Source organism: Corticium candelabrum, chromosome 12, assembly GCF_963422355.1.
Source record: "Corticium candelabrum chromosome 12, ooCorCand1.1, whole genome shotgun sequence".
Classification (NCBI taxonomy): domain Eukaryota; kingdom Metazoa; phylum Porifera; class Homoscleromorpha; order Homosclerophorida; family Plakinidae; genus Corticium; species Corticium candelabrum.
The window spans coordinates 2352079-2375536 of NC_085096.1; the positions used below are offsets into that span (position 1 = coordinate 2352079).

The 23458-nt window shown below is 43.2% G+C and overlaps 3 protein-coding genes across 3 annotated transcripts; all 3 read left to right on the top strand.

Moving 5' to 3' along the window:
• The first annotated feature begins 15387 nt into the window (after positions 1 to 15387).
• LOC134187963 (uncharacterized protein K02A2.6-like) lies at positions 15388 to 16935 on the top strand. The gene has a single exon (XM_062656144.1). The coding sequence runs from the start codon at positions 15426 to 15428 to the stop codon at positions 16713 to 16715; it is 1290 nt and encodes a 429-aa protein (XP_062512128.1). The 5' UTR covers positions 15388 to 15425; the 3' UTR covers positions 16716 to 16935.
• A 1416-nt stretch (positions 16936 to 18351) lies between these two features.
• Positions 18352 to 19447, top strand: LOC134188356 (proton channel OTOP1-like). The gene has a single exon (XM_062656549.1). It carries the CDS (start codon positions 18446 to 18448, stop codon positions 19238 to 19240), a length of 795 nt encoding a protein of 264 aa, XP_062512533.1. The 5' UTR covers positions 18352 to 18445; the 3' UTR covers positions 19241 to 19447.
• A 2343-nt stretch (positions 19448 to 21790) lies between these two features.
• LOC134188331 (uncharacterized) lies at positions 21791 to 23181 on the top strand. The gene is made up of 3 exons (XM_062656526.1): positions 21791 to 22092; positions 22386 to 22675; positions 22862 to 23181. Exons 1-3 carry the CDS (start codon positions 21791 to 21793, stop codon positions 23179 to 23181), a joined length of 912 nt encoding a protein of 303 aa, XP_062512510.1.
• Positions 23182 to 23458: the final 277 nt, after the last annotated feature.

Below are 23458 nucleotides of genomic sequence, written 5' to 3' on the forward strand. Positions count from 1 at the left end.
AACTCCCCTATGATACTATGATTCAGCGACTATATATAATTCGGCAGGGATTACCCCTGCACACGTGAGCTATACATGAGGTTCCGAGTTACCAGTAAACAAACATCCGCCCGCACACTCACACATTTCTCAACCCACCCAGTGGTATACCACACACACACGCACGCACGCGCGCGCGCACACACACACACACACACACACACACACACAGTAACAAACACATACAGTGACACACACACACACACACACACACACACACACACACACACACACACACACACACACACACACACACACACACACAGTGACACACACAGTGACACACCACACACACACACACACACACACACACACACACACACACACACACACACACACACACACACACACACACACACACACACACACACACACTGAAGAGTGCGGTCGTGTCATTGTTGCGACAATTAATTTAAAAAGTTCTCTAGGCACGGACAGCCTCCGAGCTCACATTATGACAGCTTGTCATGCTAAGCAACCACTGCGATATTCGAGAACACGCTTAGTTGCCACAAAAAGAAATAAACTTCCAAGCAAACAGAAGAACGTCGTTAGAGACGAATCTCTACGTAGAGGCACAACACGAAATCGTTGAAGTTGAGAAGGTAAACAGGATCTGCATATCAGAATTATTGCTGTCATCACAAATGAAACAAATGCATGGAACATCGTCTGCTAAAGACTGTGCCGTTGAAAATCTCATGCTGCCAGCAACATGTACTGATTTCTTTTACTGTCAAAACATCGAGTATATATATATATATATATATATATATATATATATATATATATATATATTGTAGAGTTGTACAACATGATGTCGACCACTTCAACTCAACAAAACGTGTCTTTATAACTACCATTGCTCCTCCTTATGTGTATGCTGTCTAGATGGTCAAATACAAACAAAAATATCTCTATAATTGAGTACACAAAGTTTTTAGTATTAGAAAATTTTATTTTTGATAATTTAGGTATGTTGTGGTTGTACAGTATACCAAATGGCAAATCACCAAAACTATTACCATACCAAAATTTTCAAATTACACTATTGTCTAGTCAATATAAATTGACGCATGTGCAGCCAAAATCATAGTTTGATATACAGTACTACCCAAGAGTTTTCAGTTGTGTGGACAGGCATCACGTGGATTTAGCATTGAGATCAAACCTCAGGTTGGTGAGCTGGTCCTTCTGCATCAAGATCGTCTTGATTTGGATCAAAAAGCATATGTGACGATTCTAAAGTAGCACGTCGTACTTTTTCTCCAAATAGTCTCCAAGTTGCCAGTATGTCTGCTTTCGCGGTAGATCTTGACACGGTCCGGACCTTCTCTAGTCATGGTCTTCTGTAAAATCCCAGCAATTATTCGTAAAGGGACTAGATTGACCAAACTTGTTAGCAATCTCTGCAACAGCATCCATATACCTGTATATATATAGTCTTGTTCCATTCATGTTTTGAAACCGTCAGAGTTTCAGAGATCACGCCTTGCTCGTTGGGGTCCAGTTGTGACATTGCAGCTGAATAACCGATTCCTTTTCCAATTTCGGTCTGCCAACCAGCAAGTCTACTAGGACAGCTCGATCTGGCTTTACGCCATCTGCACGTCTCATACGTAAACTGCCGTGGTTATGAACCCCGTAGTACTCAATTCGTCCGTTAAACTCGTTGTACTCTTCAATGAGAGCCTGCTCAACTATAACCTGTGATGAGAAATCTACGAACTCAAATGGCGTGGCGAGCAAGGAAGACCACATTTGTGCCACAACTGCACGTGACTTGACTTCTCTTTTTTCTTGAAATCGTTTCATTCTCTGCAGGGCTCTTGAGCGCTATCTCCTCTGTTTTTTCTCACAATTGCACCTTGCCATGTCGATGACGTGTTGTAGAATCAAGTTAGAAGCAAGCCAAGTTGCTATTATAAACCGCTTAGTAATGAAATTCTCCCTTATAGCAGCAGGGATTATTTTCTACACATGATCTATAGATGCGACGTTTTGGAGTCCCCATTGTACGCCGTGCCATCCCGACGTGGACCGTGGAGTACATACTTTCTACAAACCTAGGTATACACGAGCACCAGTGTAGAAACCTCGTCTTTGCACAATGCATTTGAGGGCGTAGCACTATATAAACAATAATTTTAAGCCGAATATACTATTACTCATACATTTGCGTGCACAGCAAAGCAAAACAGTTAAAACAATTATGTAATAGCAACACTAGTATGTTATGTCATTAATTCTTGTATATCTGCAGATTAATTGAAAGCTTAATACTGCTGTATCTATAGTTAACTAATACTGTATTGTTACCTTACCACATAGGTATTGCAAAAACAAGTCTGGAAAGCTGACCATCGGATAGTGACGTCTGCATGTATTTCAGCGTACACTCTTGATAGCTTCCAGCCATCTAGATGTCTATAGCTATACAAATTGTGGCCATTGTATAAAAACAAAGCATATTTTGAATATGGCATTGTTGCTCTTTACAGCCTTTTGATTGTGGCGTCAGTTCGAGAGCTTGCATATAGCCTGCACGGCAGTTTCTTTTTGCTAGGTAACTTGTAAACGTTGTTTACTTGTGCAAGGGGTTGTCATTTGTGAATGTGGTACACTAAAAAATTTAGCTGTGTCTGTAAGACAACTTAGCAGCTCACTTAGCATTTATGCAAAACGTGCTTACTTTTCAGGGCCGAATACATAGGAGTTTCAGGGGGTTGAAACCCCTCTTTTGCAATAGGCGTGGTCCAATAATTTCATATAATTTTATTAGAAAAGAGAAAATTAGTAATGCTATAAATAATTGCTACCAGGTGAACACCCTCTTTCAAAAATTCCTAAATCCGGCCCTGCTCACCATGCTGGATGGCCACCAGCAATAGTATGCTAAGGAAGGTATATATAGCCAGACTACTAATTAGAGGGCCACTGACAAACAAAAATCAAAAATTATTTTAAAATTTTATACGATAGTTCTAAAGGCGTACATACCTGGAAAAATAGTTTTAGATTTTCAAAGTTAAGGTTTATACGAGAAAATTGCGCTGCAATGTGCTTCCGGTTTGGTGCATCCGGTTTCGAGCTGTAGATTCGGAGCGTGTACATATGACGTCAAGGCGAGAACGGATGTCGTGTTAGCGCAAAGTTTATTGCTAACGTACAAGACTCGGGCTTGCTCTACGTCGAGAATGGTTAAACGATGTGTCGCAGCATTCTGTGATAAGACTGCTAAGAAAGGCGTAAGTCTTTTTCAATTTCCGAAAGACCCTGAAAGAAGACGAAAATGGGGGAACAAGTGAGAAGAACGAGAGATCGCTGGGAAGGCCCAAGTGATTCTTCCGTCTTTTGCAGTCGCCATTTTGAAGCAGACTGTCTCGAAGATCGAGCAGGGCTGTACGAACAGTTTGGTCTAGGCTTACGCGCTCCAAAATTGAAGCAAAACGCTCTACCAACTTTGTTCGAGAGGACTAGCAGCAGCATGTGTAGCAACGACGGAGACAGTGCGCCGAGGGCTGAGCAGTTGGAACCGCCAAGAAAGAAGAGATTGGCATATAAAAACGCGAAAGAATAAGAGTAGGTTTTATTTGGACTTGTAAATCTAGTGATGAATTAACAATTTCTAAGGTGGTACAGAATCTTCTAACTGCAGACAGCGAGTTTGACAACATGGAAACTACCAATGATCATACTATGGACAGCAGTGACGACCATATGGACACCAATGAAGAGGAAATTGATCAAGTACGCACATATCAGTTTTTAGTTTAATTAATAAAAGTTTAATGTTCAAAAGTTCATGAAAGGCGTGGGAATCCAAACTGAGAGAGTGGCCACAAAAGACGTGAAAATACAGGTTCAACCTGCTACTAGGACTAGAGGTACAGTAGTGATAACGTGATGTCATTATGTACCAATAATAAAGTATTGCACAGGGGTACAAGCACTGAAATAGCCAGTAATGCGAGAGGTCGATGTCCAGTGCTCTCTTATATCTGCACCACCATTGCACACTGCACTGCTACATGCTGCAACAGATATTTGTGATAATGTCAGTGATTTTAAGGCAAGAAGGACATGTGAGACAGAAGTCACAGAAGTAGAAACAGAAATTGAGACTGAAACAGAAATTGAAACTGATTATGGAAGGTTTGTTATGTTACCTTTTGTTGAACTATTATTCTAGTAATGGTCATTACTGTTCTTATAGTCAGGAATATGTCCATAAACATAATACGGATTTTGAAAGACAAGTGCATGTACCTCTTAATCTGCAGAAAAAGTATTTTGTGTTTGAAGACGCAATAATCAGTTTGTTTGAGAAATGTGAAAACCGCAGCAGTACCACAACCAACATAACTAAAACAACCATAGGAACAGTTCTACATGTAAAACAACAGTGTCAGTGTGGGCACATTCGTCATTGGGAAAGTCAACCATTCGTGAGAAATACACCTGCTGGCAACATCATTCTCTCTGCATTTATTTTGTTTGCTGGTGCTTCACCATCCAAGACACTACGTGTATTGGAATTTTTTGGCTGTCCATCCATTTCTACTCGAACTATTTTTCGCCACCAGTCTGTATATCTGCAGCCAACAGTTTGGTCTGTTTGGGAGCACCATCAGTCTAGACTGCTTGCTGAGCTAAAAAGTGAACACAGAAAACTTATCCTTGGTGGTGATGGTAGGGCTGATAGCCCAGGTCACTGCAAAGTATGGGTCCTAGACTGTAATGGAGCTGCATAAACATGCAGTAATTGACGTTCAGCTGGTGCAGGTATGGCAGACACTGCTATGATGTTAGTGTGCATATTTGTTTGTCTGGATTACTATGTATGTATTTGAATGTAACGTGTGTGTGTGTGTGTGTGTGTGTGTGTGTGTGTGTGTGTGTGTGTGTGTGTGTGTGTGTGTGCTCGCGTGAGCATGTCAGCATGCAGATGTTGTGTTTTTGTGTATGGTTATATCCATGTCTGTACTCAACAGAGCAATGAAGTGAAGGGGAGTTATCACATGGAGATCGAAGGGTTAATTCGAGGTATCAACTTCCTGCATGAACAGGAGTTTGAAGTTGGACTACTTGTGACTGATCGACACAGACAGATTGCCAAATGGGTTAGAGAGAACCTTCCTGCCACAGATCACCGCTATGATGTTTAGCATCTTGCAAATATACAAATATTACTAGACATATTTGTCTGTGCAAATAAACTTATGATCCTATTTGTACATAGCATTTCGAAGGAAGATTGAAAACTTGACAAAAGAAAAGGAATGTGAACTTGCTGGTGAATGGATGAAGAGCCTTGTAAACCATCTTTATTGGTGTGCCATGTCAACCCCAAGTGGGATTGGTGACGAAATAAAAGAAAAGTGGCTTTCAGTTTCTAACCATATTCACAACGTTCATGATGGACATGGGGAGGTATTTCCTTCATGTGAACATGGCCATCTTACAGGTCTGGAACGAAAGAAGAAATGGTTTAAACCGAGTAAGCATTCCAATTTTGCACGTCTAAGGTATTGATTTTAATGTCATTATTATCATTATCCAGACACGAAGGTCAGTCTCAAGATTGAAAGGTTATAGTTAACCGTATGTTTGTTTCTAATGTGGCCAAGTTATCACCTATGTACCAAACGTCCTGCCTCGAAGCCTTTCATAGTGTTGCCATTCACTTCGCACCCAAGTCCACCGCCTTCTCCTATCAAGGAATGCTGGCAAGGTATGGATGACGTTGCAAGCAAATTCTATCTATATAGCATGGTGACCTACTAGTATGAGGCATGGGTCATTATATTTTTGTTATGATGTAGACTCCACCTAGCAGCACTGCACTACAACGAGAACAACAACAGGAAACAAGCAACAACAAAGCATGGAGCAAAAAGATACGTCCTCAAATACCCAAAGTATAAGAAAGGAGACTACATAGTAAGAAAAGTTCCTGCTGATATCTCATATGGTAATCTCATAAGTACAAAAAGTATGATGTCTTATAATATTCATAACCGTTAAACTTTTGATCACAGGATATGTACAAGACCTGTTTCGTCAGTTATTAACAGTTATTATTAATGATCCACTTGACAGTGCTCAGAGACTAACTGATACACCACCTCCACTCTGCAGCAGCTTTCATCATCCTGAGAAAGAGCAAGCAGTTGTGGAACATCAAACTAGATTTCTATTACAGTAATAAATATTTCTAGTGCTGAGAGCACAAGGACAACTACAATTGTGGGTAGCGGAACCCTGTGAACTGTAATAAAGGAAATGTCTCTTTAACCTTTGTAACTGCACAGGCAGAAAGTATAACACGTATGTTTCTTCCCAATGTACCCCAACACCACCTTGCTAATTGTCGGTAAGAAGTATATCTGTATCTCCTGTGCAGCAAAAATACATTCATGAATCAGCATTGTTGTTTTAGTTTCTCTAATGACTCATGAATTGGTGGAGGATCAGCTTCAACACCATAGTCCTGCTGATAGTGGTAATATGCAGTCTGCAGAACCCACACGTCAAGGCAGACGCTAGAGAATCCTAGGTATTCAGTAATGCAGGCGACCGGCTCCTCAAGTTCTCCTATTTTGTCAAGTACTCTCATGATGTCTTGGCAACACTCACTCTAAACCAGAGCTCATTATGGTACAGCAACCACAGCTACACCTAACCAAAGAGAATTCGTACATCAATGTACCCTAAACCTATTTAATGCCACGACAGATCAAGTAGTCTTTCGTTTCGCTCGTCTTCCGGTTCTTCAGGTGAAGGAGTTTCACTTGCGATTGGCTCAAACATGTAGGGCTCTACCGTTTCATTTTCTTCATTTTCCGAGCCATCAGAATCTTCTCCAGACGATACCAAATGTTCTACGCACACAGAGCGTTTCTGACCGTCACGCAACAACACGATTCCCTGGCTGAATTACCGAAAGCAATGACGTTTTGCCAGCTACCGATCTTACCTGCTGAAGCGTACGATCGCTCAAAGCTTTCTTGAGAATGCCTACTGTCTTCGTCGCTAAAGCTGCTTGCTCGGTTGCGTTCGCTCGCTTGGCTAGCCATCAATACGTTTTGCGCTAACACGACATCCGTTCTCGCCTTGACGTCATATGCACACGCCCCGAATCTACTGCTCGAAAGTGGTAGCCTCGAATTTCCAGACGAGAGAGCGCGCGAAGCGCGCGAACTCTAGTCTGGACCAAGTCGATACTAAAATGATTTCGGAAGTATTTATAAAAAGCGATGCTAAATGGTGTCTAACAGCGTAGGATCGTTTTACCTAGATCAACATATCATTTGTAAATGCCATGAGATCTCACAAACAAAGAAGAGACGTCTGCAGTGTTTGCGGCGATATCTTGGTGGACGGCATGAAACGAGGACTCTTTGATTCTTCGGCAGACCGCTAGCTAGTCTAACCGCTCGACTAGCGAGACTACCGCTCGACCAGTTGTCAAAGGTGATGGTCTAGCGACGCTGCTGTGCATGTTCTCTCACCGCAAGCTTGAAAATATCAAAGAACTGAAGCTGAAACTAAAACTAAGATGTGTGTGTGCAGAGTCTAATCATTGTTCTGGCATGCAGAGTCTTGTCAATGTTCTGGCGTGCACTTAGCCGCCCACGAGGATTTCACACGCGCGCAATCAGGTGCTAGTGCACTTAGCATAACCAATCATTGCTAAGCCAATCAGAATTTGCAACCGAGATTCGGGTTGTAGAAGCTGATTAGCTAAGAAGGGCTATTTCCGAAATCATTTTAGTATCGACTTGGTCCAGACTAGAGTTCGCGCGCTTCGCGCGCTCTCTGGTCTGGAAGTTCGAGGCTACGAAAGTGGATGCACCAAACCGGAAGCACATTGCAGCGCAATGTTCTCGTATAAACTTTAACTTTAAAAATCTAAAACTATTTTTCCAGGTATGTACGCCTTTAGAACTATCGTATAGAATTTTAAAATAATATTCCATTTTTGCGTGTCAGTGGCCCTTTAACTAGGGGACTTATTCGGGAGTGATGTAATGGGAAGGGGATCTCTGCCAAAACTCCTACAACGCAAACAGACTGCGGTAGTACAACGCAAACAGACTGCAGTAGCACAACGCAAACAGACTGCTGTAGTACAACGCAAACAGACTGCGGTAGTACAACGCAAACAGACTGCAGTAGCACAACGCAAACAGACTGCTGTAGTACAACGCAAACAGACTGCGGTAGTACAACGCAAACAGACTGCAGTAGCACAACGCAAACAGACTGCTGTAGTACAACGCAAACAGACTGCGGTAGCACAACGCAAACAGACTGCGGTAGTACAACGCAAACAGACTGCAGTAGCACAACGCAAACAGACTGCTGTAGTACAACGCAAACAGACTGCAGTAGCACAACGCAAACAGACTGCAGTAGCACAACGCAAACAGACTTTACTAGATACAGAGCTTGCGGCGCTTACAGAATTTTCGAAGTTTTCCACTACACTTAATTTTATATCGTGAGATGATAGATACCGGCTGGGGCTTCCCCGTCAGATGTTTAGAGGCGTGGTCTAGATGATCCACGCAAATGTCTTCTAGCTAGATAGTTGCTTGAAGTCTTTCCAAATCGACTAGACGTCAACTTTCCAGTGTAGGCTAGACGTTGATCTCGTTGATTATAGATGCCCTAGACGCGTGCCTTCATGCCACGGGCTTCCCTCGCTCATCGCCGCAAGGAATGTCTCACGATTGAGCGTGACGGTTGACGAGAGCCAGGTGCAAGTGCTTACCAACTTGTTGTGAGAGGTCGGTCGCGTGCCAGTTGAGGCTTTCTCATGAATCTCTTAATTGCATTACATTGCATGCGTGCCAGAGGCGTGGCTGGGCGTGGCTAAGCTAGACGCAACTTTCGTCTTTCAATAGAATTGAATATTGAAGTCACCGGCAACCGCCCGCGCGGTGTCATAATGCCGTTTATGAGATATGGCTCGCGCTAGCAGCTGCGGGTAACTTTCTATTTACATTTAGTACGGAGAAAGAAAATTGCATCGGAGGCTCTAATCTAATATTCATAATTTACGAAAATTGGACGGATGGAAAGATTGAATCTATTTGCAAAGTAAACGAATATTGAAATGACAATTGGTCTTCAATCAATTTCTATTTTCAATGTAATGGAATATTGTAAGAGCAAGCAACGCCAGTCAATTTCTAATTTGACATTCAATTTTCAATTTGTTTCAAAAATTAAAAATGGAATGGACGAATTGGCCACGCCAATTCAAAATTTAATATTTAATTTTTAAATTAAATTGAATATTGAATTTAACATTGAAAATTGAACTAACGTGCTTGCAATTTCAATATTCCATTGCATTGAAAAAGAAAATTGGTTAAAAAAGTGTGTTTTCAATATTCGTTTTAATCTGTAAATAATTATAGTCCGTCGATCAATCAATTTTCAATTTTTAATAGAATTGAATATTGAAATTGCAAGCAACTTCTAGGCTATTTTCAATTTCTAATTCAATATTCAATTGTTGCCGGAAATTTGAAAATGGAATGGACGAATGGTCACGCACCTACTGCAGTCTGTTTGCGTTGTGCAACCGACGTCTGTTTGCGTTGTGCTACTGCAGTCTGTTTGCGTTGTGCTACTGCAGTCTGTTTGCGTTGTGCTACTGCAGTCTGTTTGCGTTGTGCTACTGCAGTCTGTTTGCGTTGTGCTACTGCAGTCTGTTTGCGTTGTGCTACTGCAGTCTGTTTGCGTTGTGCTACTGCAGTCTGTTTGCGTTGTGCTACTGCAGTCTGTTTGCGTTGTGCTACTGCAGTCTGTTTGCGTTGTGCAACCGAGGTCTGTTTGCGTTGTACTACCGCAGTCTGTTTGCGTTGTGCTACTGCAGTCTGTTTGCGTTGTGCTACCGCAGTCTGTTTGCGTTGTGCAACCGCAGTCTGTTTGCGTTGTGCAACCGCAGTCTGTTTGCGTTGTGCTACTGCAGTCTGTTTGCGTTGTACTACCGCAGTCTGTTTGCGTTGTGCTACTGCAGTCTGTTTGCGTTGTACTACCGCAGTCTGTTTGCGTTGTAGGAGTTTTGGCAGAGATCGCACGCCATAACCGAGGTCTGTTTGCGTTGTACTACCGCAGTCTGTTTGCGTTGTACTCCCGCAGTCTGTTTGCGCTGTGCTACTGCAGTCTGTTTGCGTTGTACTACAGCAGTCTGTTTGCGTTGTAGGAGTTTTGGCAGAGATCGCACGCCATAGGAGACGTCTGTACGACTGATAATTGGCGACAGGAAGAGGTCTGGTTTCGTGTCTGGTTTCGTGGCGAAACTCGTGTTCTAGTGCGTCTCATAGCTCATGCAAACGGCTTTCGACTAGATGGTCATCCAGCGATTGAATTGTTGTATCAACATTGAAATATTTGTGGCTACGAATGATTGGATTCAGACTGATGTCTAGTACATACGGGTTGTTGACATGACATTAGAATAGATTGATAGTTTTGTTGTATTTGAGATTGTTCTGCGTTGTCTAATTAGCTGATAAAGTAAGAAACATATAGAAACATGTAGAAACATGTGCAGTGTGTTGAGGCACGTCCATTTCAACCATGCGAGGCCGCGCAACTCAGTTGTTGCGCATGCTCAGTTAAAAATGACCGGTTTTGCTCGAGTGACGTGAATCGGCTTTTGCACACAGATACTGCAGAAAGCCTAGGCTGTTTGTTAGGGTATGACCACACAATCGGGTAGTGTCGCTATCTGAAGAAGATCTCTGGAAATTTCGAAGGCCTTTGTAGCATGTGAAACAACACATTTCTCGTCCTCCTGTTTTGCCGGGTTCTCCGGGTTTTGCGAGGACTTTCGCTGTAATCCAGTTATTTGTGCTTACTAGAATTCAGTTCGTGGGAGATCCTACCGATGTACGCCTCGCCGTAATGGAAGAATCGAGACCCAAAGATGGCGGAGTCAGGTTTGTTTGTTTGTTTTTATTCTCTAGGCACGTGACCTAGGCCAGCTTGTCATATTTTAGTGCTATTTTAGTATAAAATGACCATGCTTCCGTTCTTGTGTCACCATAACTTATTTGTCCGCGTTCCCTGTCTCTGACGTTGATTAGGTCGTCGCTCGTACATATCTGCAGTCGATCCTTGCAAATTAAGTTCTCCAGGAGACCATAGAGTCTTGTGTACATGTGTACGCTAGCCTGTCCTTGCGGTCAATTCCTTCATATGGCTTGCAGACGTGAGTAGCAGCATGTGTCTGTGTTTGCAATCGTCGGCTGTATGACGTGTTTCATACTGTTGTTCCCAGCAGAGAGGTTCGTGCATGTCGACGACAATGTCTCATGCATGATCTCCGTTCTTGTTTTCTCATCGGTTACCCATTGGCCTGCACCTTTTGCATCGAGAAACAGGGTGGACGCACCCTTGTAGACAAGTTCAGTCTCAACTGACCACATTTTCAGGCAGCTAGGAGCCAAGTCACGTGTCAAAAGACTCGAATCTGTACCGTTATTTCTACGAGGCGTACACAAAAGCCGAGCAACGGTGGCTGTGGTGTCTCACATGAGTCTTGTTTGCGATCATTGTTGTATCTGCAAAAACCCGGAGATGTGAGATAACAGTGAAAACGACCTCTGTAGTTATCATGGAAGTGTGACTCATTTAGAAACGTGGTATGAACGTCTGCACTTACTTTCTTGCACGTTGTTCGCTTATTGTCATTCAGACATAGAAGAAAGAATGAAAATGGAAAGCGTTTCACAGGAAGTGATGGTATGTTGGCGATCGCACAATTCCACGTGACTGAGCACGTGCAAACTAAGTTGCGCAGGCGTATTGGCCGTGTGAAGGTGTTGGCTGACTTAGCTAGATTGAATTACAGAGCAGCCAGGTGTTGGATATCAGACTTAGGTGGCAAATGGTTGCCAGGAAACGTGCGTGTTACACGACATGTTCTTGCAGAGTTCTACACAAATTGCTCGTAAACAGCCACGAAACTCAGCAAGAAACTACATCTCCCTAAAAGTAGCAAATCTAGCGAGCCATTTGCACGTCTCAGACCGTTCCCTTTGAACAATCACTGAGTGAGTGTCGTCAGAAAGAAAACATTGCGGGGAGGAGGCGTGAGAAATGCGTGAGAAATGCGTGGGCGAGATGGTATTGGCACCCTACAACAGCTATAGCAGTTCTCTCTAACAATTTTAGACTAGCAACGTAAATACAAACAGCCACAGTATCACGGCAGTAGCTTGTCACTGCATGTGCAGTACGGATTACAAGCAGACACAATCGTCACTGTAGAGTATATATGGACTATATATAGTAGCAGGTAGATACGGGTACTGTGTAACTTGAGGGTGCGTGGTGTGAGTCTGACAATAGAGCCACGTGGAACCGCAGCCTCTCGTGTGTGTACTAGGTAATACCTAACAGAGTCGTAGAACACGACACATGGTGTCAGGAGTGCTAGCGCTATGAGTACTGAAGACAGTCCACGAAGCGGCGCTGAGCTGGAAGCCAGGGTAGTGCCCGACCGGCAAGGTGACGACACGGAAGACGTTGCAGCTGGAGCTGCATGCGCAGCGGCTCAACTGCTAGTTCAAGCGACCTTTCCCAGTCCTGGACCACTTCAGGTAAAAGGTAATTTGGCAGAGAATTGGCGTGAATGGAGCCAACTCTGGAGATCGTACGAGACCGTGACGCGGATGACGTCGCAGCCAGATGAATACAGGCTTGCGTCGTTTATCACATGCATTGGTAGAGCAGGGTTGCGCATATACAATAGCTTACCATTCGCAGAGGAGGCGGAGAAGACGGATATGGCAAGAGTGATTGAGCTAATGGAAGCGCATTGCGTGGGTGAAGCAAATGTTACGTACGAACGCTTTGTCCTTGATCAGAGGCGGCAGAATCATGGTGAGCCATTTGACAAATTTCTAACGTCGGTGAGAGAGCAAGCTCAACGTTGTCGGTTTGGTGACCAAGAAAGCGACATGATCCGTGATAGAATCGTGTGTGGTGTGCATGATCAGGGGTTGCGTAAACAACTCCTGCAAAGAAAGAATCTCTCATTAGCAGACTGTGTTGATCTATGCAGGGCGTATGAGGCTACCGAGAAGAGGGCCAAGACGATGAGCGGAGCAGATACTGAAGTACACAGGGTGCAGAAGCAGTACGTACCCAAGTCCTCCAAAGTGAAGTCAAAGAGATATCAGTCTAAAGACACAGTGAAGGTGAGCGCTAAGACTGAATGTCAGTATTGTGGTTTGCAGCATGCAAAGGGACGCGTGAACTGCCCAGCGAACGGAAAGCAGTGTAGCAAGTGTGGCAAACTAAATCACTGTGCGCGGAAGTGCCGTAGTCAGCCAAGCGTGAAGTCGCGTGTACACTGTGCGCAGGAATCTGTAAGTAGTGATGAGGCAGAAGAGCTCATGACGCTGACTCTGACAGGGCAGCATGATGTCAATGCAGTTAGGACAGCGAAGTACAGACCACAGATCATGGCAACAATGCTGTTGGAAGGCAAGTCGATGGTACAGTTTCAAGTTGACACCGGTGCCTCGTGTAATGTGATACGGAGAGCTGATGTGCCAAAACATGTCAAACTGGAGTCTACCCCTCAGGTTCTAACCCTCTATGATCGTTCGAAGGTGACTCCCGTAGGACGCTGTACGCTCCGATTGAAGAATCCTAGAAATAATCGAAACTACCGTGCGCATTTCGTAGTAGTTGATCGAGCAGCAGTCTCTATTTTGGGTTCACGTGCGGCGCAACAAATGCAATTAGTGACAGTGCAGTATGATCGAATACAGCTGTTGGATGCTCCGTCTACACACCCCGCTGTAGAAACAGACAAGGATCTCATGACGGTAGAGAATGTTAGTGAGCGATATCCGCAAGTGTTTGACGGCAAAGTTGGATCGTTAGGACAGCCGTTACAACTTGACATAGATGAGACAGTGACACCGGTTCAGATTCCCGTACGACGTGTTCCTGTAGCGATGAGACAACCGTTGAAAGCTGAATTAGACAAACTAGAGCGGACTGGAGTAATAGAAAAGATAAGTAGACCGACCAAATGGATGTCTAGTATGGTGGCCGTGAAGAAAGCGAACGGTACCATCAGGATCTGCCTAGACCCCAAACCTCTGAATCGAGCGCTGAAGAGATCGCGGTATCAGATACCAGTCCTGGATGATATCCTACCGCAGTTAGCAAATGCTAAAGTTTTTACGGTGGCTGACGTAAAAAGTGGTTTTTGGCATATTGAACTGGATCAGAAGTCAAGGGAGCTGACGACGTTTGGTACCCCGTTTGGTAGATATTGTTACAAACGTATGCCGTTTGGCATCTCCGTAGCGCCAGAAGTTTTCCAACGGAGACTGCACGAAATGGTTACTGACATTGATGGTGTGTGGGCCATTGCAGATGATATTCTGATCGCAGGCATTGGAGATACTGAAGAGAGCGCAGTAGCAGATCATGAGAAGAAGCTGAAACAGCTCTTGAGACGTTGTCAGGAGCGAGGAGTGCGTTTAAACCGAGACAAACTTAGCATAAGAAAGACGAATGTTCCATACATGGGTCACATCTTGACCACGGAAGGTGTGAGACCAGATCCAGCAAAGGTGAAAGCTATTCTAGCAATGGACAGACCGAATGACGTGGCAGCAGTTCGTCGTTTGGTAGGAGTAGTAACTTATCTTGCCAAATACCTTCGGAATCTAACTGACATTAGTGAACCTCTACATCAATTGACCAGAAGAGACGTGGAGTGGAAATGGACGAATCAGCAAGAGAGAGCTTTTGAGCAGATAAAAGCAGTAGTTAGTTCCGCTCCAGTTCTTCGATATTTTTCAGCTGAAGATAGTGTTACGCTACAATGTGATGCGTCCAGTGTTGGACTCGGTGTTGCGTTGATGCAAAACGGGCAACCTGTAGCGTATGCTAGCAGACGACTCACAGATGCGGAGGAGCGCTATGCGCAAATAGAAAAGGAATTGTTAGCGATAGTTTACGGACTCGAACGGTTTGATCAGTATACCTATGGTCGTGCAGTAGATGTGGAATCCGACCACAAACCGCTAGAGGTGATTGCAAAGAAGCCGTTGCAGGCAGCGCCAAAACGTCTTCAACGTATGTTGTTACGTATACAGCGGTATGACATCACCATTCGATATAAGAAAGGAACAGATATGCATTTAGCAGACACTCTATCCCGAGCACCAGTAGAGAGTGACAGAAGATCTAGAGAAGAGACTAATCGGGAAGATATTATGGCAATAGACGCAGATGAGGAACAAGACAATGCTTTGCTATCTTTGAAACCTGAAACGGTACAAAAGATTAGACAGGCAACAATCGCGGATGATGGTATTAAGCAGCTAAAGGAAATGATTTTTTCAGGATGGCCAGATCACAAGAAGCAGATACCGAGAGCACTGACCCCTTATTTTGGTGTTCGTGATCAGCTGGTAGTACAGAATGGACTAGTCTTTTGTGGAGACAGACTTCTAGTCCCGGATCAACTGCGATCCTATATGCTAGACAGAGTACATTCGACGCACTTGGGCATCAATGAATGCATTCGTCGTGCAAAACAAAGTATTTGGTGGCCAGGCATGACAGGACAGATAAGAGACAAGATAGAGTCATGTGAAGAATGCAACAAGTATCCAGTGAAGCAATCTAAGGAGACACTAGTATCGCACCATGTCCCAGAACGACCTTGGGTGAAAGTTGGAGTTGATTTGTTTGAGTATAGGTCCAAGCACTACTTGGTAATATCAGATTACCAAAGCAATTTTCTTGAGATGGAGCGACTATATGAAACAACGTCGAAGTCTGTGATCAAATCATTGAAACAACAATTTGCTAGACACGGAATTCCTGAGCACTTGTTTAGCGATAATGGGCCGCAATTTCAGTCACAAGAATTTGCTCATTTTGCAGACGTATGGAATTTTCAACATAATACTGCAAGTCCAGGATATCCGAAGAGTAACGGAAAAGCTGAAAATGCAGTTAAAGTAGCCAAGAGAATTCTCAAGAAGTCGCGAGAAGCAGGTACAGATGTTTACCTAGCATTACTTGATTATCGGAACACCCCGAGTGAAGGACTTGCCACAAGTCCAGCACAACGACTGTTCAATAGGAGAACACGCACCCTTCTTCCGACGAAAGCTAGTCTTCTTGAACCAAAGATGAATCCAGATGAGAGTGACCATCAGCGGGTCAACAAAGAGAAACAAAAGGCGAATTACGACAGAAACGCTCGAGATTTGCCACAATTGCGTCCAGGTGATACGGTACGAGTACAGCCACTAACACAGAAACGAGACGTAGTGTGGCCGAAGGCAGTAGTGACTAATGTGCTACCCAATAGATCTTATGGAATCTTGACGGAACATGGTAAAGAATTGAGACGCAATAGGGTTCATCTGAGGAAGGTCAAGGAAGAACCAGTGAGGATTCCTACCCAGCAGGTAAAGGACACAGCAGGAGGAAGGAATGACAACCATGCACCTCAGCAAGTTGTACAGTCAAAGACTACGAAAACACCGAAGAGACAGATAGAGAACCGGCCAGTATCTACCACTACCTCCCAAGACAACTCAACGAGAACTACCAGAAGTGGACGAGTGGTGAAGAGTCCAAAGTATCTTCAAGACTATGTTACGTAGCTAAAAAAAAAAAAAACTGACAGTACTGTATAATGACTGAACGTCTAGATGGTTGTGTTGCAGTTTTTTTTTTTGTTTTTTTTTGTGTTTAAAGAAAAAGGGATGTAGAGTATATATGGACTATATATAGTAGCAGGTAGATACGGGTACTGTGTAACTTGAGGGTGCGTGGTGTGAGTCTGACAATAGAGCCACGTGGAACCGCAGCCTCTCGTGTGTGTACTAGGTAATACCTAACAGAGTCGTAGAACACGACACAGTCACGGTACTTAAATTTTACAAGCAGAAACTGGATCGCCACACTAAAAAAAGCAGAAACTCGTCACAATATTACACGGTGTTACAAGCAGAAAACCATCACAGCAAAAAACCGTTAATGCAAAAAACCGTTAATGCAAAAAACCGTTAATGCAAAAAACCATCAATGCAAAAAACCGTCAATGCAAGAAACCGTCACAGCAAAAAACCGTCAATGCACAAAACCATCAATGCAAAAAACCGTCAATGCAAGAAACCGTCAATGCAAAAAACCGCGACCCTTCTCGGCCCGGCTAAAAAACACAACAACTCTAGACCATGCTAATACGCTTGCCCCTAGGATGGCGACTTCCGGGATATCACGTGGTTGTGACGTCAAGCGCACTATCTCTAGAGATATGGAGCGAACAGAAAGTGGAGGCTCTCGAGAGCTACTTCTCGTCGCTGATCCTCAAAGCGGCTCAGCAGCAAACCAACCTCAGCAGAGCCAACACACTTCCCCTGAAACGCGAATGTTGCTAGCTGTTGTTGTTGTGTTTATGCTGGTCGTAGGAGGAAGTTTGCAAGTCTATTTGTTTGCAAGAGTTTCTCAGTACGAACGAGATTCTACGCACAAACAACACTCTAACGATTCTAGTCACGAAAACGATTCAAAGAGCAGTCTTCATCGGTTATTTGTCCTAACAAACATCTACAATTTTGTTTCCATGCTAGTGTCTAGTGTGTGGATGACTATTGCTTCTGTCATTTTCGTTGTAAAGAGAAGAAGGAGTAACACTAATCTCCAGACTGTCAATCATGTTGGAGACTACTTGATATACGGGCTCGTATTCTTCGCTACAGGAGGTACATTACTCAGTATATATCAGATAATGGCTCTGTACGCCTACGAATGTTCCCATCGAATGTCTCGAGTTTACGCCTTCACTAAGTGTTTCTACATTCTCATGCTGACTGTGTTCATTGGCTGCTGTCGTCATTACCCAATCTTCTACAAACACGTTTCACATGGTCTTGGTCTCTGTTGGACGGTGGTAACACTCATAGTACTCTACCTTACAACGTTTCTAGAAAGTAAGATAGAGTTTGCTGAAGCTATTGCTGCATCTAATAAATCACACTCAAATTCAAATATGTTTTATTGCGACTGTTTGTCAAGTAATGAAGAGCTGTCCAACATGTACAAGAAGGCAAGTGTGTATCTCTACCCATTCTTTCTAGAATTTACTTTGACGTCATCAGCAATGCTAGCAGAATTTTGGATAGCAGCTAACAAAAGCGATGAGAGTCCCAACCACTCTAGAGATTCCCATGAGCACTCCAACAATTATTCTAAAACAAGAAAGTTGAAACCAACTACAGCAATATCCGTTGGACTGGTCATCCTAGGATGTTATGGTTTTGTCATCATATTATTACACTTCCTTACTACTAAGAATTATTCGGCTCATATATTTCAAGGTTTTAACATTATGGTGATTCTCTTTTCAGCCGTTCTCTGCCTGTGTGGTGTGTGCTTTTTGAAGTCAAATGATAGAAAAGATTCTAACACTGGCATTGATGAAATTTTACTATACTTTTCAATGTTGGGAGTGTTTGGATTATGCATCTCAAGCTTTTCTTCCGCTGTCTACTATTTGAGTGGCAAACAGGACGATAATAAGTATGCATGGCTAAAGTTGACAACATCAGCGACATGGGTTCTACAGGCAGCAATCCAGTCTTGTTTCATTGCAATGGCTCTTCATCGAAAACCCAAAGAAGTGAAGCACGTGGGTGGCGTTCTTAACATTGGTTATTTAGCTTTAGTTTTGCTTTTTTTTAATTTTGGAATGTGGTTGTTGGACACAATTGATTTAGAAGGACACTATCGCAGTCTGTACAGTCCAGCTTCACTGAAAAAGCTGAACGAATTGGAAAATAATCTTTTTGGTCAAGAAAAGTGGACTTGGATCATGCTCATTTTCTATCCACTTGCTATATTCTTCAGAATCCATTCTGTATCAACGCTGTACCACCTGTTCAAGCTTCACAAGCACCTACTAATTGAAACACAAGAAACTGGACCTTCACCTCCAGCTGAAGAACAAAGAACTGGATCTCCACAACCAGCTGAAGAACAAGGAACTGGACCTCCACAACCAGCAGTTACTGGACCTCCACAACCAGCTGAAGAACAAGGAACTGGACCTCCACAACCAGCTGAAGAACAAGGAACTGGACCTCCACAACCAGCTGAAACTCCACAATCAACTGGAACTCCATAAAAATCTGCAAGGCACTTGACAGCTCACTCTGGTTCTAGGTTTTAGTTAGTTAATAAATTTATAGCTTACTAAGCGTAATATGCACGATTATTGTGTACTATAGTGTATGACACCTACCCTTATCTACAGCTAGCACAGTATGTGGTTAATTAGCATCATAGATATTTGATATGTGCGATAGAACGTTTGTTCTCTAGTGTGTCTACGTAGCGCTGTAACAAGAAAACAGAAACAGAACCTTGTGTCCTAAGAATGACAGGATAACTGTGATAGGGAGGACGGAAAGCCACACACAGTGTGGACACAACATATATGACCCACTCCACTTCAACAAGAAGATCAAAATAGATAACACTTTCTAATGTAGTGCACGGCCAATATCATTACCAATGTGAACAAAATAAATTAATTAATAATTATAGGCCCTGACTCCTACCCAGACCGATTTTATGAAAAAATTATTTCTATTAACTCTTCCCCCTAAAATTTCATTTCATCATCAATTGCTACGTCTGCAAAGTGACAATATTCAAAACTCCTGGCTTCAGCTTCAAATCGACGTGCATTCTTGAGTAACTCTGCACTTCCGGTATTCCTTCCTAGGAGACGGTACAACATGACTAGCTCCATTCGTCTCTTAAAATGTAGAAACAGTGTCTGTAGCTTACGTCTAGCTCACTTGCATGTTTCCAAACAACCTTGCAACTTGCCGAGAACTTCCGGCGCAGTCGACGTCCGACCGTTGCGCGAAGACAGTACGGACGCCATTACGAGCCTTCTTCTTCTATTAAGTTGGCAAAACTATAGCGTAGAATCCCAAAACTTGGCACGCCGATTCGTTACAAGAGGTAGAGTCTAATATCAATTATCGGACACTCCCCAATATCGGACACTGGCGTACGGAAACCAGAGGAATATTTCTTGTATCTAAGGCATGAATGTAGAGAGTAGTCACACGGTAACACGACCTGCTAAATTCAGCTTGATCACTTGGCTTATTGCTGTTCACGGCAACAAAATAGAACTTCCGCTGCTTTTCCCGGATATCGGACACGCCTATCAAATATCGGACAACCGCCGGTTTTTGCTTTCGACGGTACCACAGTTCACTGTCTGCACCTTGAAATAATAGGTACATGTCTCTTCTACTCGCAGTGATAACAACAGATCGGAAGCTTTCCACGTTGCTCTTCAGGAAGCTCAATTGAATGCAAGAAGAGGGGCGGGTCTTGTTTTCTAGTATCGGACACCCGATTTGCTTGATGCGAGTGCAATAAAGGCGAGAACCGTGAAGAATTGTGTTAGTGTTGACTGCATACGTCTACTATTAAATGCCCACCGAGCACGGAAAGTCTTTGACTCGTCTCGAACCGTATACGTATCGAACAAAAGAAGTATTTGGAGAGAAAGGTCGATCTTGAAATGACTCCTAGGATGCATGTATGGTCAATATAGACGCGGAATAGACAACTACGATCGCAAAAAGCGGTGTTGTAGATGTCAAGGCGATGTATGTATGACGCGACCGTAGAGTTTGGCTGCGCGAGGCTATCTACTGCCGTCGTCTCTAGAGTGGCGGATTCAGGCTGGGTCTATGGGGTCTATAGATCTCCCCCCTTTGAGCTGAGCATTACTGTTTCAGATTTGATTTTTCATTATAATACAAAAATACCTGTTCTTTGTTACTGTGTTACTGTATAAACTGAGTTACTCAACAGTATATTTAATTAAAGACAGCTAGCTAAGTTTCGAAACTACCAGGTCCACGGTCCAGTCCTTTCGCCGGGTTGCCGAGATCGTGTTACTGTAGGCTTGTTGTAAGCGCGCAAAAGGACGGTAGATCAAGGCCATAAGATCTGCTCATGCTCAGAGAACTTCATTCTACAATCCCACGCATCTACTGATTCCGTGAAGTCGTCAACAAATACTTCAAAATGAAGGGACATGCTGCTACACCTATCACTTCATTCTTCTCCAAAAGGAGCAGAGTAGCTAAAGGCAGATGACAAATTTGCATCTATACTATTTACAATAGCGTTTGACAAAATTCAATGGATTACCATTTACTGACCAAGTCTGAGGGAGAGTCACACTCAAGTGTAGATATAGGTTCGCCATCACAAAACTGTGTAACAGAAGACCCTTGGTTGGCCCCAGATGCTTCTGGTAAGTAGATTATAAATAGTATTAATCTTAAATTCAAATATTAAGTTACATACATGTAGCTGCAAATAGAATACAAACTATCACAACACCGATTAATTTTAATGTTTACAGGTCCAAGTCGAATGTCACCCTGAGCCACCACTCTGTCCCAAGTTGAGTCGAGCACTGCTTTCCCTCCTGACGATATTGGAGCACTGTTGAAAAAAGCAAACCAGAAGTTAAATGACTTGGATCCGACACGTAAATACCAATTGCTTACATCTGAGCCAAATCTTGATCCTTCCTATTACCCAAAGACGTACTGTGCTGTTTCTAAACAATATCGCCACTTTACACCAAGCTCGTTTAAGAAATATCCTTGGCTCTATTTCAGTCGTGCAGAGGATGGGGCATTCTGCCGAGCCTGTGGATTTTTTTGCTCCGGAGTTACCTGATGGACATTCTACAGGTCAATTCGTGACTGCACCTTTCAGAACATGGCGAAAACTATCTGACAGGACGCTAGCTCATGACAAGCTTGATTACCATCTTGCTTCTCTGGCAAAGATGAGTGCATTCTTGGATTGTTATAGTAACCCATCACAAGCTATTGACACAGTGCTTGTATCCGAGGCTCGGAAGCGGATGGAGGCTAACAAGAAAGTGATTTCGTCTCTGTTAAATAGTTTTGCTGTGTGGAAAACAAGGCATAGCGTTTCGTGGTCATCGTGATGATTGTTTCAACTGGGAGGATACTGAGTATGAACACTCAAACCCAGGGAATTTCATTGAGCTTGTATGCTTTAGGGCTGAAACTGACAATATTCTCTCTGAACATCTAAGAACTCTCCAAGAAATGCTAGATACACATCCAAAACGATTCAAAACAAATTGATTGAAGTGTTTGGCAAGTACATCTGCAACGAAATCATAGCAGAGGTAAAGAAGAGCAAATACTACACTGTCATTGTTGATGAAGTCACTGATATTTCAAACAAAGAGCAGCTCTCAATTTCCTTCGCTACGTCTATTATGGTACTGTGAAGGAAGTATTCATTGCCTTTGTCTCAGTAGAAAGGATCACAGGAAAGAATATTGCTGCAGCAATTTTAAACTGGATACAGACAGTTGGATTGTCACCAAGTGATATGCGAGGGCAGTGCTACGTTGGAGCCAGTAACATGTCTGGAGCAAGATCAGGGTGTAGTGCTGTTATTCAACAGCAAGCTCCAAAGGCTGCCTATTTCCACTGTGCTGCTCATCAATTGAATCTTGTTGTAGTGTCTGCATGTAAGATCCAAGCATTCATGAATGTTGAGGCGTACATCGGAGAAATTGCAAGGTTCTTCGCGTTCTCTCCCAAAAGGCAATGACTGTTTGATAAGACAATGGATAAATTCCTTCCAGAAGCCAAGGCCCGAAAGCTCAAAGACACCTGTAGAACAAGGTGGGTTCAACGTATTGATTCATACACAGTCTTTCTTGAGTTGTTACCTGCACTTCACACATCTCTGCAAGCTATGGTTTCTCCAGGACAACACAAAGACTTTGGTACTGATTGGGGCAGGGATGGCAATACAATCACAAAGGCGAATGGCTATCTGTATCAGCTTCAGTCACCTTCTTTCTCAGTTTGCTTCAAGATTCTCCTTGAAATCTTGCAATTTCTCAAAGGCCTCACAGTCAAGCTTCAAATGCAAGCATCTGATGTCATGTATGCCTACAAGCAGGTTCAGTCAGTACGTTTAACTAGTCCTACAGAAAATGAGAGAGGACTGTGTCCAAGAATTCAATAAAATCTTTGCCGAAAGTCTTAAGTTAGGACAAGATCTCCATGGTGAAGATTTTGAGTTGACCAAACCGCGCATTGCAAGGCGACAGTCTCATCGAAGCAACATTGAAACATGCAATGCAGAGCAGTATTATTGTGTAACCATGTACAATGAGTTCCTATCTCATGTCATAAGGGAGCTTGACAACAGATTTTCTGGAAACCAGTACTTGGTTAATTAATTCACGGCTTGCTTCATTTGGTTTCAAGTAAGGTTGCTTCTGAATCTCATGATGACTTTC